Raw genomic sequence first — 19,836 nt, forward strand, 5'->3', positions numbered from 1 at the left:
TGTTTTCTGTATTTGGCTCTCAATAGGTGTATGCCATTGAAGAATTTGGAATGGATATATTGATGTGGGCAGCAACTGGAAATACAAAAAATACATGGACATATGCAAATGTGGTCCTTTCCAGCAATAGTCCTTTCAAAGTGGCATTTGAAGCAGAAGTAGGAGCTAATGAGCCCATCGAATTTGCTCTCGATGACATTGCTTTCACACCAGAATGTGCATCAGGAGGTATGTAATTCTACAGATAAGTCACTGGACACATATACCTAACTCATTATCTGTTTATTAATACATTTATAATAGGTCCCCTCTTTGATATAAATACTTTGGGAACAAGTATGTTATTGTACACAATACGATTGGACTCCCCAAGATACTCAAGTGGTCATTGCATTTGATGTGTGTTTCTAACATGAGTAATTCTCTTTCAGAAAAAAACATGTGTGAGGCACCTCTGAGGACCAAGCTACATGAAACAGTGATAGGGCCACCTGCCACTTACTTCCCCTTAGTACTTCTCCCTATGTATCCCCCACACACCCACATCCTGGGCTCAGCTGCATTAACACCAAGCAGTTTTCCACTTGTCCTGCTTTCTAGGCACAGGTCTGAGCAGTTTTCTGTTTGCCCTACCTCTCCCTGGGAAAAGCTGCTCTTTAGCACTGAATCAGAGCAAACATCAATCCGCTGAAAACCCAATTGACATTTGCTCCAATTCAGCAATAAAACCTGGGTTTCCCCAGGGGAAGACGGCAGGACAAGCGGAAGTCTGGTTGAGCCCTGAGAGAAAGGGGAAGAGATTGCAGGAATGTAAACCATGGACAAGCAGAGGTTCATCATCTGAGACAGGCTTTGATGGGTAGGAGAGAATATATTAATTGCAATTTATCCCTCCAGGCACCTGCATGTGTGGGTTAAACAGAATTTTACAATTTTACCCTTGGGCGCAAAATTTGAAAGCCTGGGAAGTAGGTTGCAAAGCCTAGTTTTGAGCAAGATCAGGTATGAAATAAGCTGTCTCTCCCTTTCTTACCATGCTTACCAAAGAATCAGGTAACAAATATAAAAATATAATTTACTTATAATCTTGCTTTTGTTTGACAGCAGTAAAAACTAAGCAGGCAAAATATGTAAATTGACAGTATAACCAGCTTCAGGCATCTGCCTGAGCTGGAGCAAGTACAGGGTATGCCTGTTCTCATGGCTGGTCACAGGAAGAGAGAGAGGAACAAGAAGTACTATTTGCTTCTTTCTGTCCAGGAGAGGAAGGGAAATGACATCACACAGAGCCCTCTCTACCACTTTTATTTCCATGGTCTGAGTATCTACCTATCAGCAATACAGCTCTGTGGTGTTACCGCTTTTTATGCTAACCAACAAGAATTTGCGTATCACCTGTCTTGTTGCTCCTTATCCTGGACTGTCGTTGTCCTCTGGATTTATATCTGATGAGGGCAGATCTGCATTTGAAGAGCCTGATCTGCTATTATTATGTCTAGTTCGGCCTCTTGAAGGTAGTTCACACTATAGAAAATTCTTTCTTTTTTGTAGGGATATGATCACCCAGGTAAATGCCTTTATTTGAATGTAAATGAGGCAGCTGTGTGCAAATAGTCATTTGTTTAACTCTCCATGTTTAAGAAGACTATTTTGTGTGTGATTGGCAATAAGCAGATGGCAACTGTGGCACTTATGGCTAAGTGAAAAATGATAGCAGTGCTGGAAAATATGCTCATGAATAATATACCACTAGTTGCTCTGCTCTAATTATGACCTCCAATTGCAAAACACCTCTCTCTCTCCAGTGAGTTGTTTAACCCCATGTTTAAAACAATGCCTCTTTTGTCAGTGATGATAAAAACATATCTTGTGGGAAAGAAGCAGCATACTGATGTTAACTTGAAATATTTGTGGTGCATCACAACTTTGGCACTGGTGTAAACAACAACAAAGAATTGTTTTAATTTCTGCAGCATAGTTCACATGCATCACAACTGACTTTGTATTGCTATTTTCAACCATAACCTTGTGACCTTGCTTATTAACAATCACTTCCATGGATATGAAACTGAAAATACATGTTTCCAGCCAAAGTTGGGAACTGTTAAAGTGCAATGATTTCAAGGGGAGTTATTTAAGCATAGACTTTTTAAACTCAACCCAGTCAGGGACTTTATGCCTCAGAAGGGTTGTTAATGAATCGGGTATATATAGTTTAGATGATGATAGGTCAAATCTGACAGCCTTATAAATCCAAGGTTTACTGTGTGCATAACCTTTGCTCAAACTGCTTCAAAACTTTGCCCGATTTTGTCCTTGTTAGTCTGGCAGCAAAAACCAACTGATGCTGGTTTGGTTGACATTCACTCTAGTTGACATCAGTGGTATGGCGCCACAGTGAGAGATCAGTAAATCACCAACACGATGGTTTATTATGTTAGAAGACCTTTGAATTATGGATATGGCATTGCAGCTGTTTCTTGGTTTGGATCACTGCTCACAACTTCCAATGTGAAAACACCAGCATCATCAGAATACAAGTCTGAGAAACTCTGCCTGTGCTAGTAATAGCAAACGTAAATATTTGTTTTGTAATGGTTTCGGCTACACAAATAAATAATATTCGTAAATAATATTTGTAAATGTAAATATAAAGGTGACATTATATTTACATAATGAAAATAATAATATAGAACGCCAGTGTCTGTAGATCCTTTGCGCTATGACCTTGACTCTGATATTTACTTTTTAATGTTATTGCTGTAACTAACTAAGCTGCCCTACTATATTGAACTGATAAAAATGCCCAGTGAAGATTACTTTTTGGAGGTGAGTGAACTTAAATACTTTTAGGTTAAGGTTACCAGGTTTTTTCCACTGATTCCGGGGACACTTTTCAACTTCAACTGATTTTGTTAGGAGACTGATTTGTAAATCTGGGGACTGTCCCTGGGAAATGGGGACGTCTGGTAACCTTATTTTAGGTCTTGCCTAAAATACAAGATGTTTGTTCCCTTCTCTTCTCTTCTCTTCTCTTTTTTTTCTTTTTTTGAAAAAAAAGAGCCCAGCAGCTCTTCAAGCAGCTTGACTGTTCCTAGGAGAGAATGCCCCGGGAATGATGTGTCTCTCCCAGTGGCTCAGTTTTTTGAGGGAAATAATAGGTGCCTCCACTGACCACCCCTTAGACATTCGTAATCTTCTCTCCCACCCACCCACATTGCCTCCAAATATCCCTCTTCTATTTTCACATGGGACAAAAGGTCCCACAAAAGTGAAGCGAGGTAGAGATTCTTGGCCCAGCTTTAGTTTGAACAGTGATCTCATGAAAACTTACAGATAGGAAACAGGCACAGAGCATTCCCAGTTAATCAAGGCTTATTATGGAATAAAATTAGTTACATTCATTTTTTTAAAAATAGGCAGGAAGACTCTGCAGCCAATTCCGCTCAATTAGAGGGGACGGACTGTCTCTCTTTGATGAAAAGCAACAGCTCCTTAACTTTTTGCCTTTTAGGTAAAGCACACTTTCTTCTCCCCTTTCCCCATATTTTTCTTCATATATTTGTATAAAAGCTTTGCATTTTAAAAATGGATTTGTGTGTGTTTTGCACACAGCACTTAGCTTTGTTCCACATTTTTTTCAACTCAAGATAAAGGAATAATATGAGAACTTGCTGTCTCACTTTTCTTGTAATGTTCTCTTCCCTTAAAGGATTGCTTTGTTGCTGCAGACTTTTTGTCTTTCTTTTTGCATTATTACTTCTCCAGCCTCACTTTAATTACTTTAGGTTTCCCAGGGCAACATGTTCTAAATGGAAGCAATCACAATTTAGCTGGTTGGTAGCTCTAAGCAATAAAGCATTATCAACTTCTGAAGTTCACCAGAGGTTTTATTTTTTTCTTAAACAGCAAGACCTCATTAGACTGGGGGATTTTGCTAGAATGCTGCTCCCCCCTCCCCCATTTTTTAAAATGTTCGTGAGAAAGTATGATCTTGTGTCCTTCCAGTAAAATGCCAGAATAACTTCAATACTTCATTCATTGTAAAATTGGGTGTTGTCATCTGCTGAAGCTTCTGAGTAGTCTCTTCAACACGAGTTTTGCCGTTACTGATCTACTGAGGTGCTGTATATTTGAAATTGTGGTGCTGAGTCATGTTCAGCCTTAATGTATTTAGTTACTGTTGATAATAGGGAGCATTTCATAGTGTGGTTTCTAGTGTTTTCTTACATTGTACTTTCTGGAATCTTGGAGCGCTCAGCTGCCTGTTATTTGGAGGGTAGAGACACTGTTCAAACTGTGCTTTTTGAACCTCTTGAGCTCCTGTAGTTTGCTGTAGTGGCTCATAGGTGGGGTTTATATCAGACATATTAGGTAGCAATAGAGGTCAATTGTATTTGAAAGGCTTGCTTGATCCTTGATCTTTCCTACTACCCCAACACAACAAAGCTAACAATAGCAGGAAGAAGTAGAACAACGGATTGCAGTGTTCAATTCACATACCTGGGAATAGTCCTCTGGGCTTCTATTTCCTTTGATGGTTGGAGACAAAACATGACTGCACAATAGTAACAGCTCAGACTGCAGTTCTTATTCCAGTCCTTGACTGCCTAGCTTCAGTCCTAGTCCCTGGAGCTACTGCAATGCTGAATTGCAATATGTAATATTGGGGGGGGGGGGATAAAATCCTCTGGGCAAATCATACAAACCTAATGCAATCAATAGTGAAATAAAATAAAACTTGATTTTGGAGATGATTTGGAAAATGAAAACTGGAACTAGAACTATATCTGTGTAAATTTAGCCATGGCCAGCTTTGTGTTTAGGGTGTTCTAGACAAAGTGCTCTCCAGCAGGCCTGTTCCTCCACTGACTAGATAAAAGAGTAAAATCAAGGGGGAGGGGAGGGAAATCACAGCCATACTTTAAAATGTACTTTTAGTAGTTTAACTAAGTACTAAACAGATTGAAACCACCTCAACTTTGTAGCATAGCTGTCAACCGTCCCTTATTTGGCGGGAAACTCCCTTATCCCAGCTCCAACTGTGTTGCTTGGCTGCCCGCCCCACCCCCTCAGGCCTCCTCTCACCAGCCTCGGCCCCTGGGAACCCCTCCCTACTGGGACTGGCGGGAACCTCAGGCCCTTTCGCCGCCATCCTCCTTGCGGCCGCCAAACTGAGCGTCTCTGCCTGGGGCCTCCCCTCTGCCCACCGCCGCTGCCCCCACTAGGCTGCGCTGCCAAAGGACCTGGATGAGATGGGCAGCCTGGCGTGGCCTATGAATTGCTGAGGAGCCTTGAGAGGAGAGCGAGGCCAACCATAGAGAAAGCAGTTCAGAGAGAGGAGGAGGAGGTGGAGGCGGATGCGCGGGCAGGTGTTCCAAGGGCTAACTATAGAGGAGGAAAGCGGAGGAAGGACCGCAAGCGCTTCTCCCATAGATTTGTAGTGGTAGACTAGTATGGGTTTACTTCGGGCGCTATTCCCCCCCCCCTCTTCCTCTCGCCCCACCTGATGGAACTGAGAGCTGCAGATAGAGCACGAGAGAAAAGATACAGAACTGCAGCAGCATCTTCGTAGCTTGGACTTTGTTTTACACGGAAAGTGGTTGCTGCTTGTAGTTATTTAATTGCAGTGTTTCATCAGCTGGTGTCCTGAGCAGCAAGCTCTGGAAACAAAGGGCTAAAAACCGTCGCTGCTCTCCAAAATTATCTGGTCCCTTTTAACTTCGTATTTCAGCTGGTTGACTAAAATCCCTTTTTTTGGCTGCTGCTCCCTTATTTTCGAGGCTGCTGGTCCCTTATTTTCATATCTGTAAATTGACAGCTATGCTGGGTAGATGCTTAGAAACAATAAGATTTTTCTCAAGAGCTGAAAAGAGGAGAATGAAGGCACCTGCTTGATCTCAATAGGCAGGGAGTTCCAAAATGCAAGCAATGTCATGCTAAGCAATCAAGTTCTTACAAATAGTTCTTACAGATATTATATGGCACTTGTAGTAGTGCCAGTTCAAAGTGGCCAATCAAAGTGGTCTAGTGGGCATATATGCCACTCTAGGAATTTAAAATGACATTTAGGCTCGTAACATTGCCTAAATTGAAGTGTTTTTTGTTTGACTTTTAAAGGAGAGCCCAAGGCAAGCATCATCAGGGAGCCCTGCCAGGGTGTTGGGTTCCTGGCAGCTGGCCCAAGATGTCAAGTTCTGGCTCTGGCCGTGGAATTGAGTTCATGTTCTTCTTGCACTGCAACAGAATGAAAGCAAAAGGGAAATGGGGCTGGAATGGGGGCTGGAATTCTGCTTTCACAATCAGATATCAAAACTGGGTAGCCAGTTTACTTGCTTTCCTTTTTTGACGGCTCCATTCCCTGATCTCTTCTTTAAGTCTACAAAATGAAGGAAAGATTGCATTGGCCACTCCTGTTAGTAACAGCTTCTACGTCTAGATTCAGGTATGGACATCTGCAGCCCCATTTTACCTCAAATGCTCTCAAGCACTGTTAGAGTTTGTTTGCTGAGGTGTGGGGCAATTTGTTACAACAGCACCTCTGTTTCATAAATGCAATCTAGAGGGGGATTTCAGAAACATGAGCAAGAAGAACACTTGGAATTTGTCTGTGAGTCAGGAAGCCTATGCTGTCCCATCAAACTCTAATGTTTCCCGAGCAGATGGCCTCTGGGGTAGATTAGAACTAGATTACCTATTCCTTTATAGACCAAAAGCAAGACCTTGGGCACTCGCGCCCTGAATTATAGGCATCAGTAGCCTGTTTAATGCTTTGGTGAACACTCATGATAATTCACAACCCTGTCAGGAAGCCCATAAACATTGAAAGTTTGACTTTGTGAACATTGCAATGATCAGTCAAGTATGATACTTGTCCTTGTAGAGATCAGTTCTTTCCTGCAAATGAAGGTACACATGGAATGCTAACACTTTGACTGTTGCCTTGGGGTTTCACGCCAGCAGCTGGGAGTCTTCTTATGCTGGGAGCCTTAACTGGTATGATTTTGATTTATTCAGCATTGCAGAAGAGCACTGTTCTTTTTGTATCTGTTTAATTTGAGTATCTACAGTCTAAAGAGGGATAGAAATTCAGGGTCTAGTGAATAATTGAAAATTCACTATTTATTTCACAGGATTTTGCTGTTAATTGCAGTCTGGATCTGCAGATTTCTCTTGATCAGAAAAAGCTCTTAAGAATAAATAGTGTGTCTAAATTCCCTTTTATGGGATGAAATCCTAAGCACACATATGGCTGTAAATCCTGTTGAACAGATTAGCTTGCAGTCAATAAGAAAATACCTCCCTTTTTGATTCCTCCAAATGTTTGTTTTATTAAGAAAAAACTGGATTTGCTTTTGCTTTGTTAGTCATTGCTTATCCATTTGTACTTCTGCATTGTCACACACACTCTAGTTTCTTTAATTGTGCTCAAGTAGTGCTAAATGCTGCCTCAAAAGTGCCTTCCCTATTTGTTCAAGAGAATGAGAGGGCAATCATAAGCACAAGAAGGTGGCATGAATTAAGCCATCATAAATTAAGTGGGGGCAAAATATGGCAGATCCCCACTCTGTTCAGAAGTAGGGCTGCTGCTGGTTGAGCAAGTATATTGAGAGCCAGTGTGGTGTAGTGGTTAAGAGCGGTAGTCTCGTAATCTGGGGAACCGGGTTCGCGTCTCCGCTCCTCCACATGCAGCTGCTGGGTGACCTTGGGCTAGTCACACTTCTTTGAAGTCTCTCAGTCCCACTCACCTCACAGAGTGTTTGTTTTGGGGGAGGAAGGGAAAGGAGAATGTTAGCTGCTTTGAGACTTCTTAAAGGGAGTGAAAGGTGGGATATCAAATCCAAACTCTTCCTCTTCTTCTAAGCCTGGGAGAGGGAAAGCAAACTTTTAAATAGTGTTTGAGTTACACCACCCTTTTTGTCTGGTTCCCAGGTCAGTGATCTTGCTGAATGGGTTTGGATGTACTGTAGCCTAAGTCCCCTTCCCTCCTGCCATACCCACACCACACTGCTTTTCCAGGGCTTGCACTGGTTTAAGATCCACATGGGTCCTGGCTGAGCTAACTTGGAGGAGATACACCAGTGTTTTTCTGGCTGAGAACTTAAGTTAGTGTAGCCCTGTTGAGCTGGAAACCTCCCGGCTCAGCTAATGATGTACCAGGTCTTCACTCACGCCAGCAGATTTGGCATTAGGACTGCACCCTGGGTCTAGTAATTATTATATTGACTTAATGTACATCTTACTCTTCCCCCTTTTCTGATATTTGTGGGAAATAATTCAAATCCTGACCAAGGAAATTTGTCCCTATGCTGATATCAAACTTTTTCAACACTTGAAAGTACTTTATCAATGTTTATTATTTAATATTGAAATCAAATGTCTTTAGGGCAGCTAGAAGAAAAGGGCATCTGAAAACAAACCACTTATTCAGTCCTAAGGCTGCAATCCTAAACCCAGTGGGACTTACTACCACATAATCATGCACAGGATTTTCATAATTTAAGAGGGGATTATAATTTATAATGCCTAGAAACCACCCCTACTGCTAGAAGACAGTATTGAGGAGCCACTGGGAAGTACTCTCTGCAGACAGAGATGTCTTGTTTAGCCATCAGTCAGTCAGCTGTTCTTAACCTGAAAGGTTGTATCTTACAGGATGTAATTTCCAAGTGTTGCTAAGGCCCCGAGAGTCAGATCAGAGTTCAGTGGTGTGCCCGCCTAGTTCATGACTTCATTGCTTTGGCTACTAGTGAGGGCACAAATCATCTGGAGGACCTGCCAACTGCCTACCAAGGAGTTACGCTTACTGTGATCAGCAATTGCTGGCAGTTCTAACTGCCCAAGTGAAATGATGCATTTAGCACTGTAACTTCCAAACTATCCACAATTCTTTGCTAAGAGAGAGGAAAACAATAACACACAAAATAGCCTCCTGTACTCCCCATACTCCCCCCCCCGTACTCCCCCACTAGTAGTAGCAACAAACTACTATAATGGTACAAAGCTGTGTGAAAATACTCTAGTCTCTGATGTGTTAGGAGCCTGTGCTCTTCTTTGGGGATCACAGAAACCATTGGCGTATATTAGCATATATTAGTATATTAGCATTGGACACAGCCACAAGATTTGTATCTGTAGCTTTAAACACTTTAAGATTCAGATCTGTTTGTGTGTTATTTTGTGGTCTCATCACTTCATTTTTTGGTTTGGGTTCCAGGCTACTCTGTATAATCTAAAACTCTGTGGCCCCCTTTCACCATAATGGGGAATCTAAAAACAGCTATAATGTTTTCCTTGACCAAAATGGATGGAATAGTTGGGCGGGGTATAAATAAAAAATATATTATTTATTACATGGAAGCTCATTAAGACTGTATTAGACCTGCCAAATTGCAGATAAATAGGTCCAGAAGCTTTTAGTGGGAGAAATGATTCATTTCCCTCCATAATCCTTCATGAGTAGGAAAAAGCACAGGGGATGGGTGGGAGTCTTGTTCTTTCTCACCTTAAAACAATTAAGAAGTGGCCAAGTGATGTGTATTCTTGCTTGTACATGTTTTGAAAGTTTGAACCATCACACCAGCTTTCCCATTCCATTAGTTTTTTGTGCTATCCAGAAGGCTTCCTGTAATGTATTTTTTGTGATTTAATTGTTTTATCTTTTTGTAAACCACTTCGAGTTTTTTGTTTACATCAAGCAGTGCATAAATTTTATGAAATTAAATGAATAAATGTTGGCTCGTCTGGTTTGCCATACTAGGAATTTTCTTAGTCAGCTCTCAAGCATTGTAGTTTCAGTTCTGCATTACAAGGTGCAACCTTCTGGTTCCCCCTCCATAAACCATTTGTGTTAGAATTATTTCTGTTTATGTATCCTCTGTGTGGCCTTCTCTTCGTGATGCTTTTCATCTCTAGTACATCTTACAACATGAGACTGTCTGGAATGCTGCCTGTAGAGTTCTGATTAGCAATTTGTTTATTTATTGTTAAAGTAGAGCAATGTTTGTTTGTTTTTTTAAGAAGTAACCTGAAATGAAGCTTTTGGGGTTGTCGTTTCTTTAAAAATCCTCCACTACTATGCTTTAACAAAAAAAGCAAAGCCCACAGAAAAGCTAGAGAAAGATAAAAATATATAGTAAAACACAGAACTGTACAATATAAAAAAAAGTCCAGAAACAAAGCAACAGAACGACACAAGGTTTTGTGAGCACCCTGACATTGCCCTTCAGGAAGGCAGCAAAAAATCCCAGTTCACCTCATTAGTTGGCCCACGCAGAGCCAACCCACACCCCTAACATATGTTTTTTTGTCAAAGGCCTGAAGAGCAGCATTTTTCTCTTAAATTCATTAGAAATTCACATTGTTTCGGTAAATATGGGTACAGTCATCAGAGTTTGTTGGTTCTTATCAAAACAGAAATTTGTAGTTTTTAAATATAATTTTGCTTTGTGCACACAGGAGAAAGTTAACTATGCCAAAGTCCCACTGAAATTAATGGGATTTTGGAACTTCCCGTGCTTAGTTCACAGTGCATCACCAGCTAAACTTTCCCTGGATTGTGTCCTCTGTGTATTGGTTACAATGATCACTCCTCTATGGAAGTATTGTGCCACAGAATGTCACAGAAAATGAGCCCTTGGGTTTTAGATTTTATGTGGTATAAATGCTTAGATAGGGCCCAGGGAAACTAAGGTTCAAATTCTCATCAGCCAGGAAGCTCTCTGAGAGATCTTGGGCCTGTCATTCTCTCTCAGCTTGGCCAGTATCACGAGTTTGTTGTGAGGATAAAATGGGATGGGCAAGAACTCGGTACATTGAGCTGAGGTGATTTAGTAAAGGGTATGAAAATATAATAAATAGCATTGTAGCTCTTTTAATGGGGCACCATCACTCACACAAGAAGTTGCATCATTGTCCACTTTGAATAGCAAATTGGCAGTAGCATGCTATACTTAATACCATTTTAGGATAGTGCAATTACAAAGAAGGGGTGAATGGGTATGTTTATTATCTGAGATGTTGATACTTAAAAATATCCTGAAGGGGGAGAACCTCATTTATCTCACATAATGAACAGCAGTGTGTTATACTTCCGATTTTTTCTAAATTGAAACATTTCATTTAGACTATATATAAATGTTTATTACTGCCTTTCTGCTCCAGGAACCAAAGAATACCGTAGCATATATCTGTGTTAGCTATGTCAACAGTAAGATCTAACTAATTCCAGCCAAAGTTTGGTGCTAGAAGAAATACTGGATCATTAATGTTAATGAAACATGCAAACAGTTAAAAAAAACACAAGTCTTTATTGTATAGCTTTGGACTGGATTTATGGAGATAAGAATTTGATCAACCATCAGATATTTCTTCACTGAATCTCAGGACCACCACTTTTCATTCTTAACTATATTGGCCTCTCAATCCTAAACACATTTATTTTGATGTACTCCAATTGATTTCTTTCTCAAACCTCCTTCTAAATAAGCTTGCTTGAATCATAGCCTTGGTCCTTATGTATCCTGACCTCCGTTAAATTCTTCTTCCAAAGAGCAAGTTGTCAGAATGGCATAAATACTTAGGCCCTAATTCTGCCAAGGATTTAAACACTCTCATTATTGAAGGCAAAGAGGATGACTCTTTTTCAGAAGTACAAAAAAGAAAAAAAGAAAAAGCAGGTTTGACTGCCTGTGATTACAAAGGAAATTAAGGTTACAATGCCCAAAAAAATACTTACTTGGGAGTATGCTCTATTGAATTCAGTGGGATTTTCTTGTAAATAGAAATGCATAGGCTTGTGCAGCAAGTTGCAGCAATCTTACCTTTTACTCAGTATCTCCTATGTCAGATGCATTATTCCAGAAAGAAGTGGTTAAAAAGCTGAAACTAATTCAAAGCATGCCTACTCAGTGAGAAATAACTTGCTCCCATGTAAGTGTGGAGCCTAAGTTCACTCTGCAGATTTCTGAAAACAGTAGCTGATAGGGTAAGAAGGCTCCCTGAAAAGGTAAGGAGACTCCCTGGCCCTGTAATTCAAGCAGGTCATCTGATAATTGAAATTCTTTTCCATATCCTTTCCCCCTAGGACCAATTGTACCACAACCTCAAACCTGTGGCAGTGGCAGATTCACATGCAGCTACGTAAAGCAGTGTGTGCCTCTTTCTGCAAAGTGCAATGGAGTGGAAGACTGCATTGATGGGACTGATGAAATGGCCTGCCCTACTGAGCAACCTACAACAGGCTCCCCGAGACATTGCAAGGAAGCGGAATTCCAGTGTGCTAACAAGTCGTGTATCCCATCACTCCTGAGATGCGATGGTGTGGCCGACTGTAGGTTCAATGAAGATGAAGCCAATTGTCGTAAGTTCATTGTATACAAAAACTACAACCCAAAATCAATGTAAAAGATTATGATTCTATGGGTAATGTTTTATTTATTTATTTTTACTTAACCCCCTGCCCACTGTTGTTGTTGTTTAGTAGTGTCCAACTCTTCGTGACCCCATAGACCATAGCACTCCAGGCACTCCTGTCTTCCACTGCCTCCCGCAGCTTGGTCAAACTCATGTTCGTAGCTTCAAGAACACTGTCCAACCATCTTGTCCTCTGTCGTCTTCTTCTCCTTGTGCCCTCAATTTTCCCCAGCATCAGGATCTTTTCCAGGGAGTCCTCTCTTCTCATGAGGTGGCCAAAGTATTAGAGCCTCAGCTTCAGGATTTGTCCTTCCAGTGAGCACTCAGGGCTGATTTCCTTAAGAATGGAAAGGTTTGATCTTCTTGCAGTCCATGGGACCCTGCCAACTAGTATAACATAATATTGAATGATATGTCACATGGACGAATAACAAAGATAAGTCCATGGGGTCTTTAGAAATTCCCAGTGCACCCTAAAGCAATCTTATCACATTTGAGGCAAATTATAATTTATAATTTGACTCAATTATTATTGAATTATTATTGAATCATCAGGGCTAGGAAACTGATGCTTAAAGGTCTGACTTGGTCATAGTCTCTACTTGATACAGCAGAATAGGAATGGATCCAGCTACTACATATTCTAAACATTTGCAGCATCAATATAATAACAGATCAATCTTGTGCATATATAGAGTCTACATTTCCCTGCCCTCTGATGTTATTAAGAAGTGGGATTGACTTTTAGGGGATGAAAAATTAAAGGCATGGCTCCATGATAACAAATTTCTTCCTTGAGTTTAAACCATTGGGTTGAATACCTGTGATAAAGACATCTTTGTGTGCATTCTTGGACTGATGGAAGTTTCAAAATAGTTAAGATAATTTTATAAGAGATAAAAAACCAAAATAAGGTATGCACCTCAGCTACTGGCAGGACCTAGTAGAGGCGTATGTATGCCCACTGGGAGCCACTCAAAAGAGTTAATTTAATTTAAAATACTGTTTATACAGTATATTTGGAATACTGGCACTGGAGGTAAGCCCATTTGCATGTATGGCAATTTTGTTGGTTCAAAAATGACGAGTAAAGAAAAGAAAATATGACCTCACTCCAGAGCTCTGTATATATACAAATGGGTGCATAAATCTCCTTGTATGAGTGGACTTGCTCATTTACTTCAGGGGAAGGAGCAGCTATTTTTCTGAATCCCTTTGTGCTGCCTCTCATGGAAGCAAATGAGATAGCACTTACAGATAGAACTTATTTCTGCTCATGTTTCTGCAAGAGAGCACAAATAAGAAAATCTCATCATATTAATAGATCTGGGTTACAATTCTAAACTCAGTTTTCTAGGAGTAAGCCTTGTTAAATTCAATGGGGCTTAATTGTGTGTAAATTTATATAGAGGCTACATTGTAAGGCGGCAATCCCGTGCACACTTACCTGGGAAAAAGTCCTATTAAAAATATAAAAATAGTGTGCTGTAATTACTGAAAAGCAATATACCATGTTCTATTTCTCTTTTTAGTGTTAACGTGCGACACATTTGTATTAAATGTTTGCAACTGTCATGAGGGCTGGCAGACATATAACATTGCTACATGTGTGTGTTTTACGTTATCTCTCCTGAACTAGCAAGCCATGTGGCTCCTATCATTTAATGCATATTATTTCCCTTCCTGTTATAAATTCCTGATCCCTACCGCAAGCCACCTAGATCCTTTTCTGAGTTTTGAGCCCCAGTTTTTATTGAGTGAAAATTCCTTTCCCAGACCAGGCACTAGACTGGGGTGGTGTAGTTGAATATGTTCTGTAGAGATAAAACTTAAATCCAGAATGAAAAGGGAGGCAATCAGAAAATCTCTCACTCAGATCTTTGTAAACCCTCATCTCCACTATTAGTGCCACCACAAAATTCCTGCCATGTGTGATTTAAAGATTTGTGTAGACAGGAGGATTCTGGCAGTGCTGACAGAAGAGCTTGATAGTAGGGTATATATGTTAATGTTGCATTATAACGATTAATATGGTGGATTTTATTTCCTGCTCTGCCTTCCAGAAGCATGAAATTACTGCTTATGGTTACAAATGTTGTACTTAGCCAGTTCTTCCACCATTCCAAATTCTTACAAAGAGGATATAATCTCACTTATTTTTTTATTTTTTTTAAACTGCATGATTTAAAACAGAGAAGGAATAAAAATTGAATTAATGGTAGGTAGGTATACATTGCTCATTTGCCCAAGTAGAGTGTGGCTTCACTGCTGACAGCAATGACTGAAAAATGATTTTCCTGTCCTTTATTCTGCCATTAATAGGATCTGGGTTGTATCCCTATAAACCTTGAAAGACAGACAAAGTGTTAATGAATTTTATTTTATTTTTAAAGGGCTGAGTCTGTTTTCCCCTACCTCCATCCCCTGTGGTGGAAACAAGTATAGTTGCACCCACAAAAACTTCATTAGCATTCAAGATCCAACATAAATGTCATATTAGCATCATTAAACATTAATAGGATGGTGTTAATTGTCCCTCACAAAAGTCAGTTTTAACTATCAGAGAACCAGGACTGTATGCAATATTCATTAACTGCAAAGCAAGAAATGCAACTTAAGTATAAACATTAAAACAGCCAGAGAATTCTAGAGTTACAGTTAAGTCCTTGCCAATATCTTAACTATATGCAGAGAATAAAAGCTGCTCAGACCTCATTCCTGAACAGTCCCTCATTCTGAATAGTCACATATGGCGGACTCAAATGCCTGACACTTACCAACAATTGACATAAAGGAGGATGTTTCTGCACACAGAATAACTGTATCAGCTGATAGATTGCTGAGAAACTTGTAGCGATTTGGATCTGTCTGTGACAAACTTTCCTTGAGTATCCATAAAAACAACGAAAATAGCCAAAGTCTCCTTCTAGGAGTACGTAGGGTAAAACTGTACAGTGGTACCTCAGATTACATACGCTTCAGGTTACATACGCTTCAGGTTACAGACTCCGTTAACCCAGAAATAGTGCTTCAGGTTAAGAACTTTGCTTCAGGATGAGAACAGAAATCGTGCTCCGGCAGCTCAGCAGCAGCAGGAGGCCCCATTAGCTAAAGTGGTGCTTCAGGTTAAGAACAGTTTCAGGTTAAGTACGGACTTCTGGAACGAATTAAGTACTTAACCTGAGGTACCACTGTATTTGGCTGCTGAAATATATTGCTTGTAATTGTGATACTATTTGGTTTTTATTTTTATAATTAAATGCTGAAATAGTTTTCATTTTTCTGTTGTGTGCATTATGCTTTTCATTCTCACCATACTTCCATTTTACACACACACTACAAGAATGTTTTGCTTGTTTGGATAGTGTTTAGTGATCATGGATGAGGAGCTCATTCTTTTAGGAGCATATTTACTTTTAAAGAAGCATAATGTTTAATATTTTACATGCTATAGTATTATTCTAAAAATTGTCTCATATGCAGAATCAGTATGGATTAGATGGCATTAAAGATCTTAATCATGACTAAATAAAGGATTCTTTAGGGAGATTACACAAAGTGAAAAGGGGGAATCATAAATGTAAACAACAATAAAAATACAATAAAAATATTTAAGAACAATTATGAACAACTAAAAACATATTAAAACTGTCACATACTCTCAGTTAATAATTCCATAATTCCCCTCTGGAAGTTCACCAATTAAGGCAGTCAAAATCATTGGCAAAAATGTGTCCCCCAGTGGGTTTGCACCACTGTTTTTTCTTGCTTCAAAATGATTTTTGAATACTTCTGAAATCGTACCTCAGCACTAATGAATCTGATCACTTCATATTAACCAAACTAACTGAAAAAAACTAACTAAAAATCAAGTAGTCCTCATAAATTGAGCTAATTGAACTAATCCTACTGAAAGGTGAACTCTCGAAACTAATCAAAGTCAAAATAATTAATTCATTAAATCCTATCGTATGCTGCTAAAATCAGTCAAGCTAAGGGATATTTGATTTACCTCTGTGTGGGATCTGTCTGAAACTCTGAGATGTGACATTATGGGGTGATACAAGTTGTGGTCAGAAGGTTCAAAGATTATGTAGTCACAAAGTTCATGTTCAGTAATTATCTGCTGTAAATTCAGATTGCTAGATCTGGCAAATGGGACATACTATCTGCTATTTTGAATAGTTTTTTTCTGCTCTGTGTTCAAAATTTGAATCACATGAAATGCCTTGAGATACCTGTCTCTAATGTGGCTCTCAGTGTCATTTGGTGAATTTACGGTGATTTCACTCTAGTTATTGCTACTGATTCTTGAATTAACACAGTTGCCCTCAACCACCCAGCCGTTCATAGTTGCCCGGTACTTGCCTGTAGTAATGTTGTTGCATTCGTATGTAATAATACAATTAAAGAGATTGTATTGTTGCTGAAGTGAGCATACGCCATTGTTATTTGCTGATGCAGCTACTTTCAGATTTTGTTAGTAATGCCCTGGCTTTGAATGGATAAATGATATTAGACCTTTGTAGCTGTGCATACATTTGTCATTTCCTGGGTTTTTAAAAAATCATTATCCCATTCTGAGACCAATTCTCCTGAATGTGAAATTAGTCAACCAACAATGCCATTGGGGTGGGAAGAAATCTGTCCATAGCCTCTTAAACAATGCTACTGAAAAATAATAATCTCAGACAATACTACAGAACATTTCATTAGTTATAGTAGCTCTAATGACAGAACGCTGTTAGTTTCTGGAAGACTAAGCACAGGCATTCGGGTCACATCCTGTTGATCAGTGATCCCATCATGAATTAGTTGGAGGCTTATGCATTTCCTCCAAGATTATCCCTTTAGATTTCTTTGACGTTAGATGATCTTAGAGATTATAGTGGAATGCTGCTGCATGGCAGTATACAGCTTTGGGGCAGGGCAGGATAGATTTGATATTTTTATGCTTGCAAGCACAGTGTGTTTTAATTTTTGCAACACAAAATAGAACATTTTAGAATATTTGTTGCTTTATTGGTGCTAGGATAAATACCTGCATGGAGACCATGTGTAATTATTTTCATCTAGTTTCAATATTAAGTTAAATAAAAGTCATCTCTGGCATACAGCATACACATCTCTGGTCCTGAAATGCAAGTTATGTTCTTGTTCCTTTTTTGAACAGTGTGATTAATTTTGTAAATTGAAAAAGCAAAGCATACAGTACATACAAAATAAAACAGACAGATCTCTTGCCAGTCACCATCGAGGTTTCAGGGACTACCAAGTACCATAGAACCGCAAGCTACAGCCATGGGGGGGGGGGAGAGAGAGAGCACCAGTGTGTTATAGTGGTTAGAGTGTTGGACCAGGGCCTGGGAGACCAGGGTCTGAACCCCCACTTGGCCATGAAGGTCACTGGGTGACTTTGAGCCAGTCACTGCCTCTCAGCCAAACCTACCTCACAAGGTGTACAAATGCATATTTATGAAACATCAAGCAACAATTTGCATATGTGAAACAACCATCACATTTTAAATTTAATTTAATTTATTAATTTTGTTAGTCACTTTATCTTGCCCAAGATAAGCCCGGACACTGAGATCCAGCGCCGAGGGCCTTCTGGCGGTTCCCTCATTGCAAGAAGTGAGGTTACAGGGAACCAGACAGAGGGCCTTCTTGGTAGTGGCGCCCGCCCTGTGGAACACCCTCCCTTCAGATGTGAAGGAAATAAGTAGCTATCCTATCTTTAAAAGACATCTGAAGGCAGCCCTGTTCAGGGAAGTTTTTAATATCTAATGCTGTACTGTTTTTAACACTTGATTGGGAGCTGCCCAGAGTAGCTGGGGAAACTCAGCCAGATGGGCGGGGTATAAATAATAAATAATATAAATTATATATTATTATATAAGGCAACCCAAAGAGCCAAACATTTTTTAAAAATAAAAAACCAAAGGGGAAAAGAAATACATTAAAAACATCTCACCCACTTCTAAAAGGCCAAAGATAGGTAAAGGCCAATGGCCTAGGTATGGAGGAAATTTTTTGCCTGGCAACTAAAGATATATAATGCTGGCACCAGCCAGCCTCCCTGGGGAGAGCATTCTGCAAACGAGGAGCCACCACATATGGCATACAATATGCAGAGATGTTTCAAACCATGTCATAATTGTCAATGGAGTCAGTTCAAACAGTCCACTGAGTCATCAACTGCTGAGCGGTCTGTGTACATTCATTGTACAGAATGGCCTTAAGGGATAGTATTTGAAGCATCTCCACTGGAAAGATAAACTCTTCTGGAGCATCTGTTGCGAATTCTTGTACACACAGTCACATGACACATATTTTGAGAGTGTTGAGCATGTGTCACATGCTCTGTCAAATGTATTTTTTATCTATTATCCTTGTAATAATACACAAACACCCCACACACACATACTGATAATTTATATACTTTCCATTGGGGGGGGGTTCATATATAAATAAAATAACACAATATCACCAGCTCAATAAAACAAAATTCAAAAATCAATCACAGTAAACTGGGAATGCTGAGAACCAGTATTAAAGACAGGGAAGTGCCTGGCTAAACAAGTACATTTTCAGTTGTCATCAGAAATATTCCATAGACAGAGCATGCCTGGATCTCCACAGGGAAATTAGAGAACACAATGGAGCATAGGAATGAAATTAAACTCCTGCACATACTCAGAACCAAGCAGTTTAGAACTTTATAGATTAAAACTAACAATTTGGATTTAAAGGGGCCGCCACAAAGATGACTAGAAACCAGAACAAACCCTATAACATTTCTGTAAGGTTAAAGTGAATAACCAGCTATTTGTCTTGTTGCCATGTTGTATCGCTAAATAACAAGGCTCTCTAACCATCTTGTTTGTTTCTCCTTTCATTTAGCTATTAAAGATTGCTTCAATGGGTCTTTGTTGTGTCCATCGACTAATAGCTGTATTCCAGTTTCTCGGCGATGTGATGGCATTGTAGATTGCATTGATTTTGCTCCTGATGAGTCTAGCTGTTCAGGTAGTCTGCCAATTTTTTAGTCAAAATTTCATTCACAATAAACAGGATTTTTCTTTAGCCTACAGAAAACCACTCACATGCATGGTGGAGTCCACCACCTCAGTGTCACTGATGTGGAAAATCATGAAGGGTTCACTGCAGTGAAATGTTTTTGAATTTATCTTGGAGAACGCTTATGTGCATTTTGAGTGTGTAACTGTGTTTAGACATATTTGGGAGAGAAAATTCATGCTGTACCAAAACTAAACGCATTAAAGGCGGTGAAATTGTCTGAGATTAGAGTTGCCAGGTTGCAACTCATAAACTCCCCTGTACCACAAAGCAGCTGTGGCTTCTCCCATGTTTTCCACCTCCTTTCTTCTCTCCATCTCCTTTGTTTGCTATAGCAAGGTA

General features: G+C 39.7%; 1 protein-coding gene across 2 annotated transcripts in view; it reads left to right on the forward strand.

Moving 5' to 3' along the window:
- Positions 1-19,836, forward strand: part of MALRD1 (MAM and LDL receptor class A domain containing 1) — a 215,766-nt gene that overhangs the window by 149,709 nt on the left and 46,221 nt on the right. For both annotated transcript variants that reach the window (XM_083405973.1, XM_083405974.1), the window contains 3 exons: positions 27-228; positions 12,086-12,361; positions 19,318-19,443. In XM_083405973.1, coding sequence (XP_083262099.1) covers positions 27-228; positions 12,086-12,361; positions 19,318-19,443 — 604 coding nt within the window. The remainder of the gene's footprint in view (positions 1-26; positions 229-12,085; positions 12,362-19,317; positions 19,444-19,836) is intronic.

The sequence above is a fragment of the Podarcis tiliguerta genome, assembly GCF_965153285.1.
Source record: "Podarcis tiliguerta genome assembly, chromosome: 12".
Taxonomy (NCBI): domain Eukaryota; kingdom Metazoa; phylum Chordata; class Lepidosauria; order Squamata; family Lacertidae; genus Podarcis; species Podarcis tiliguerta.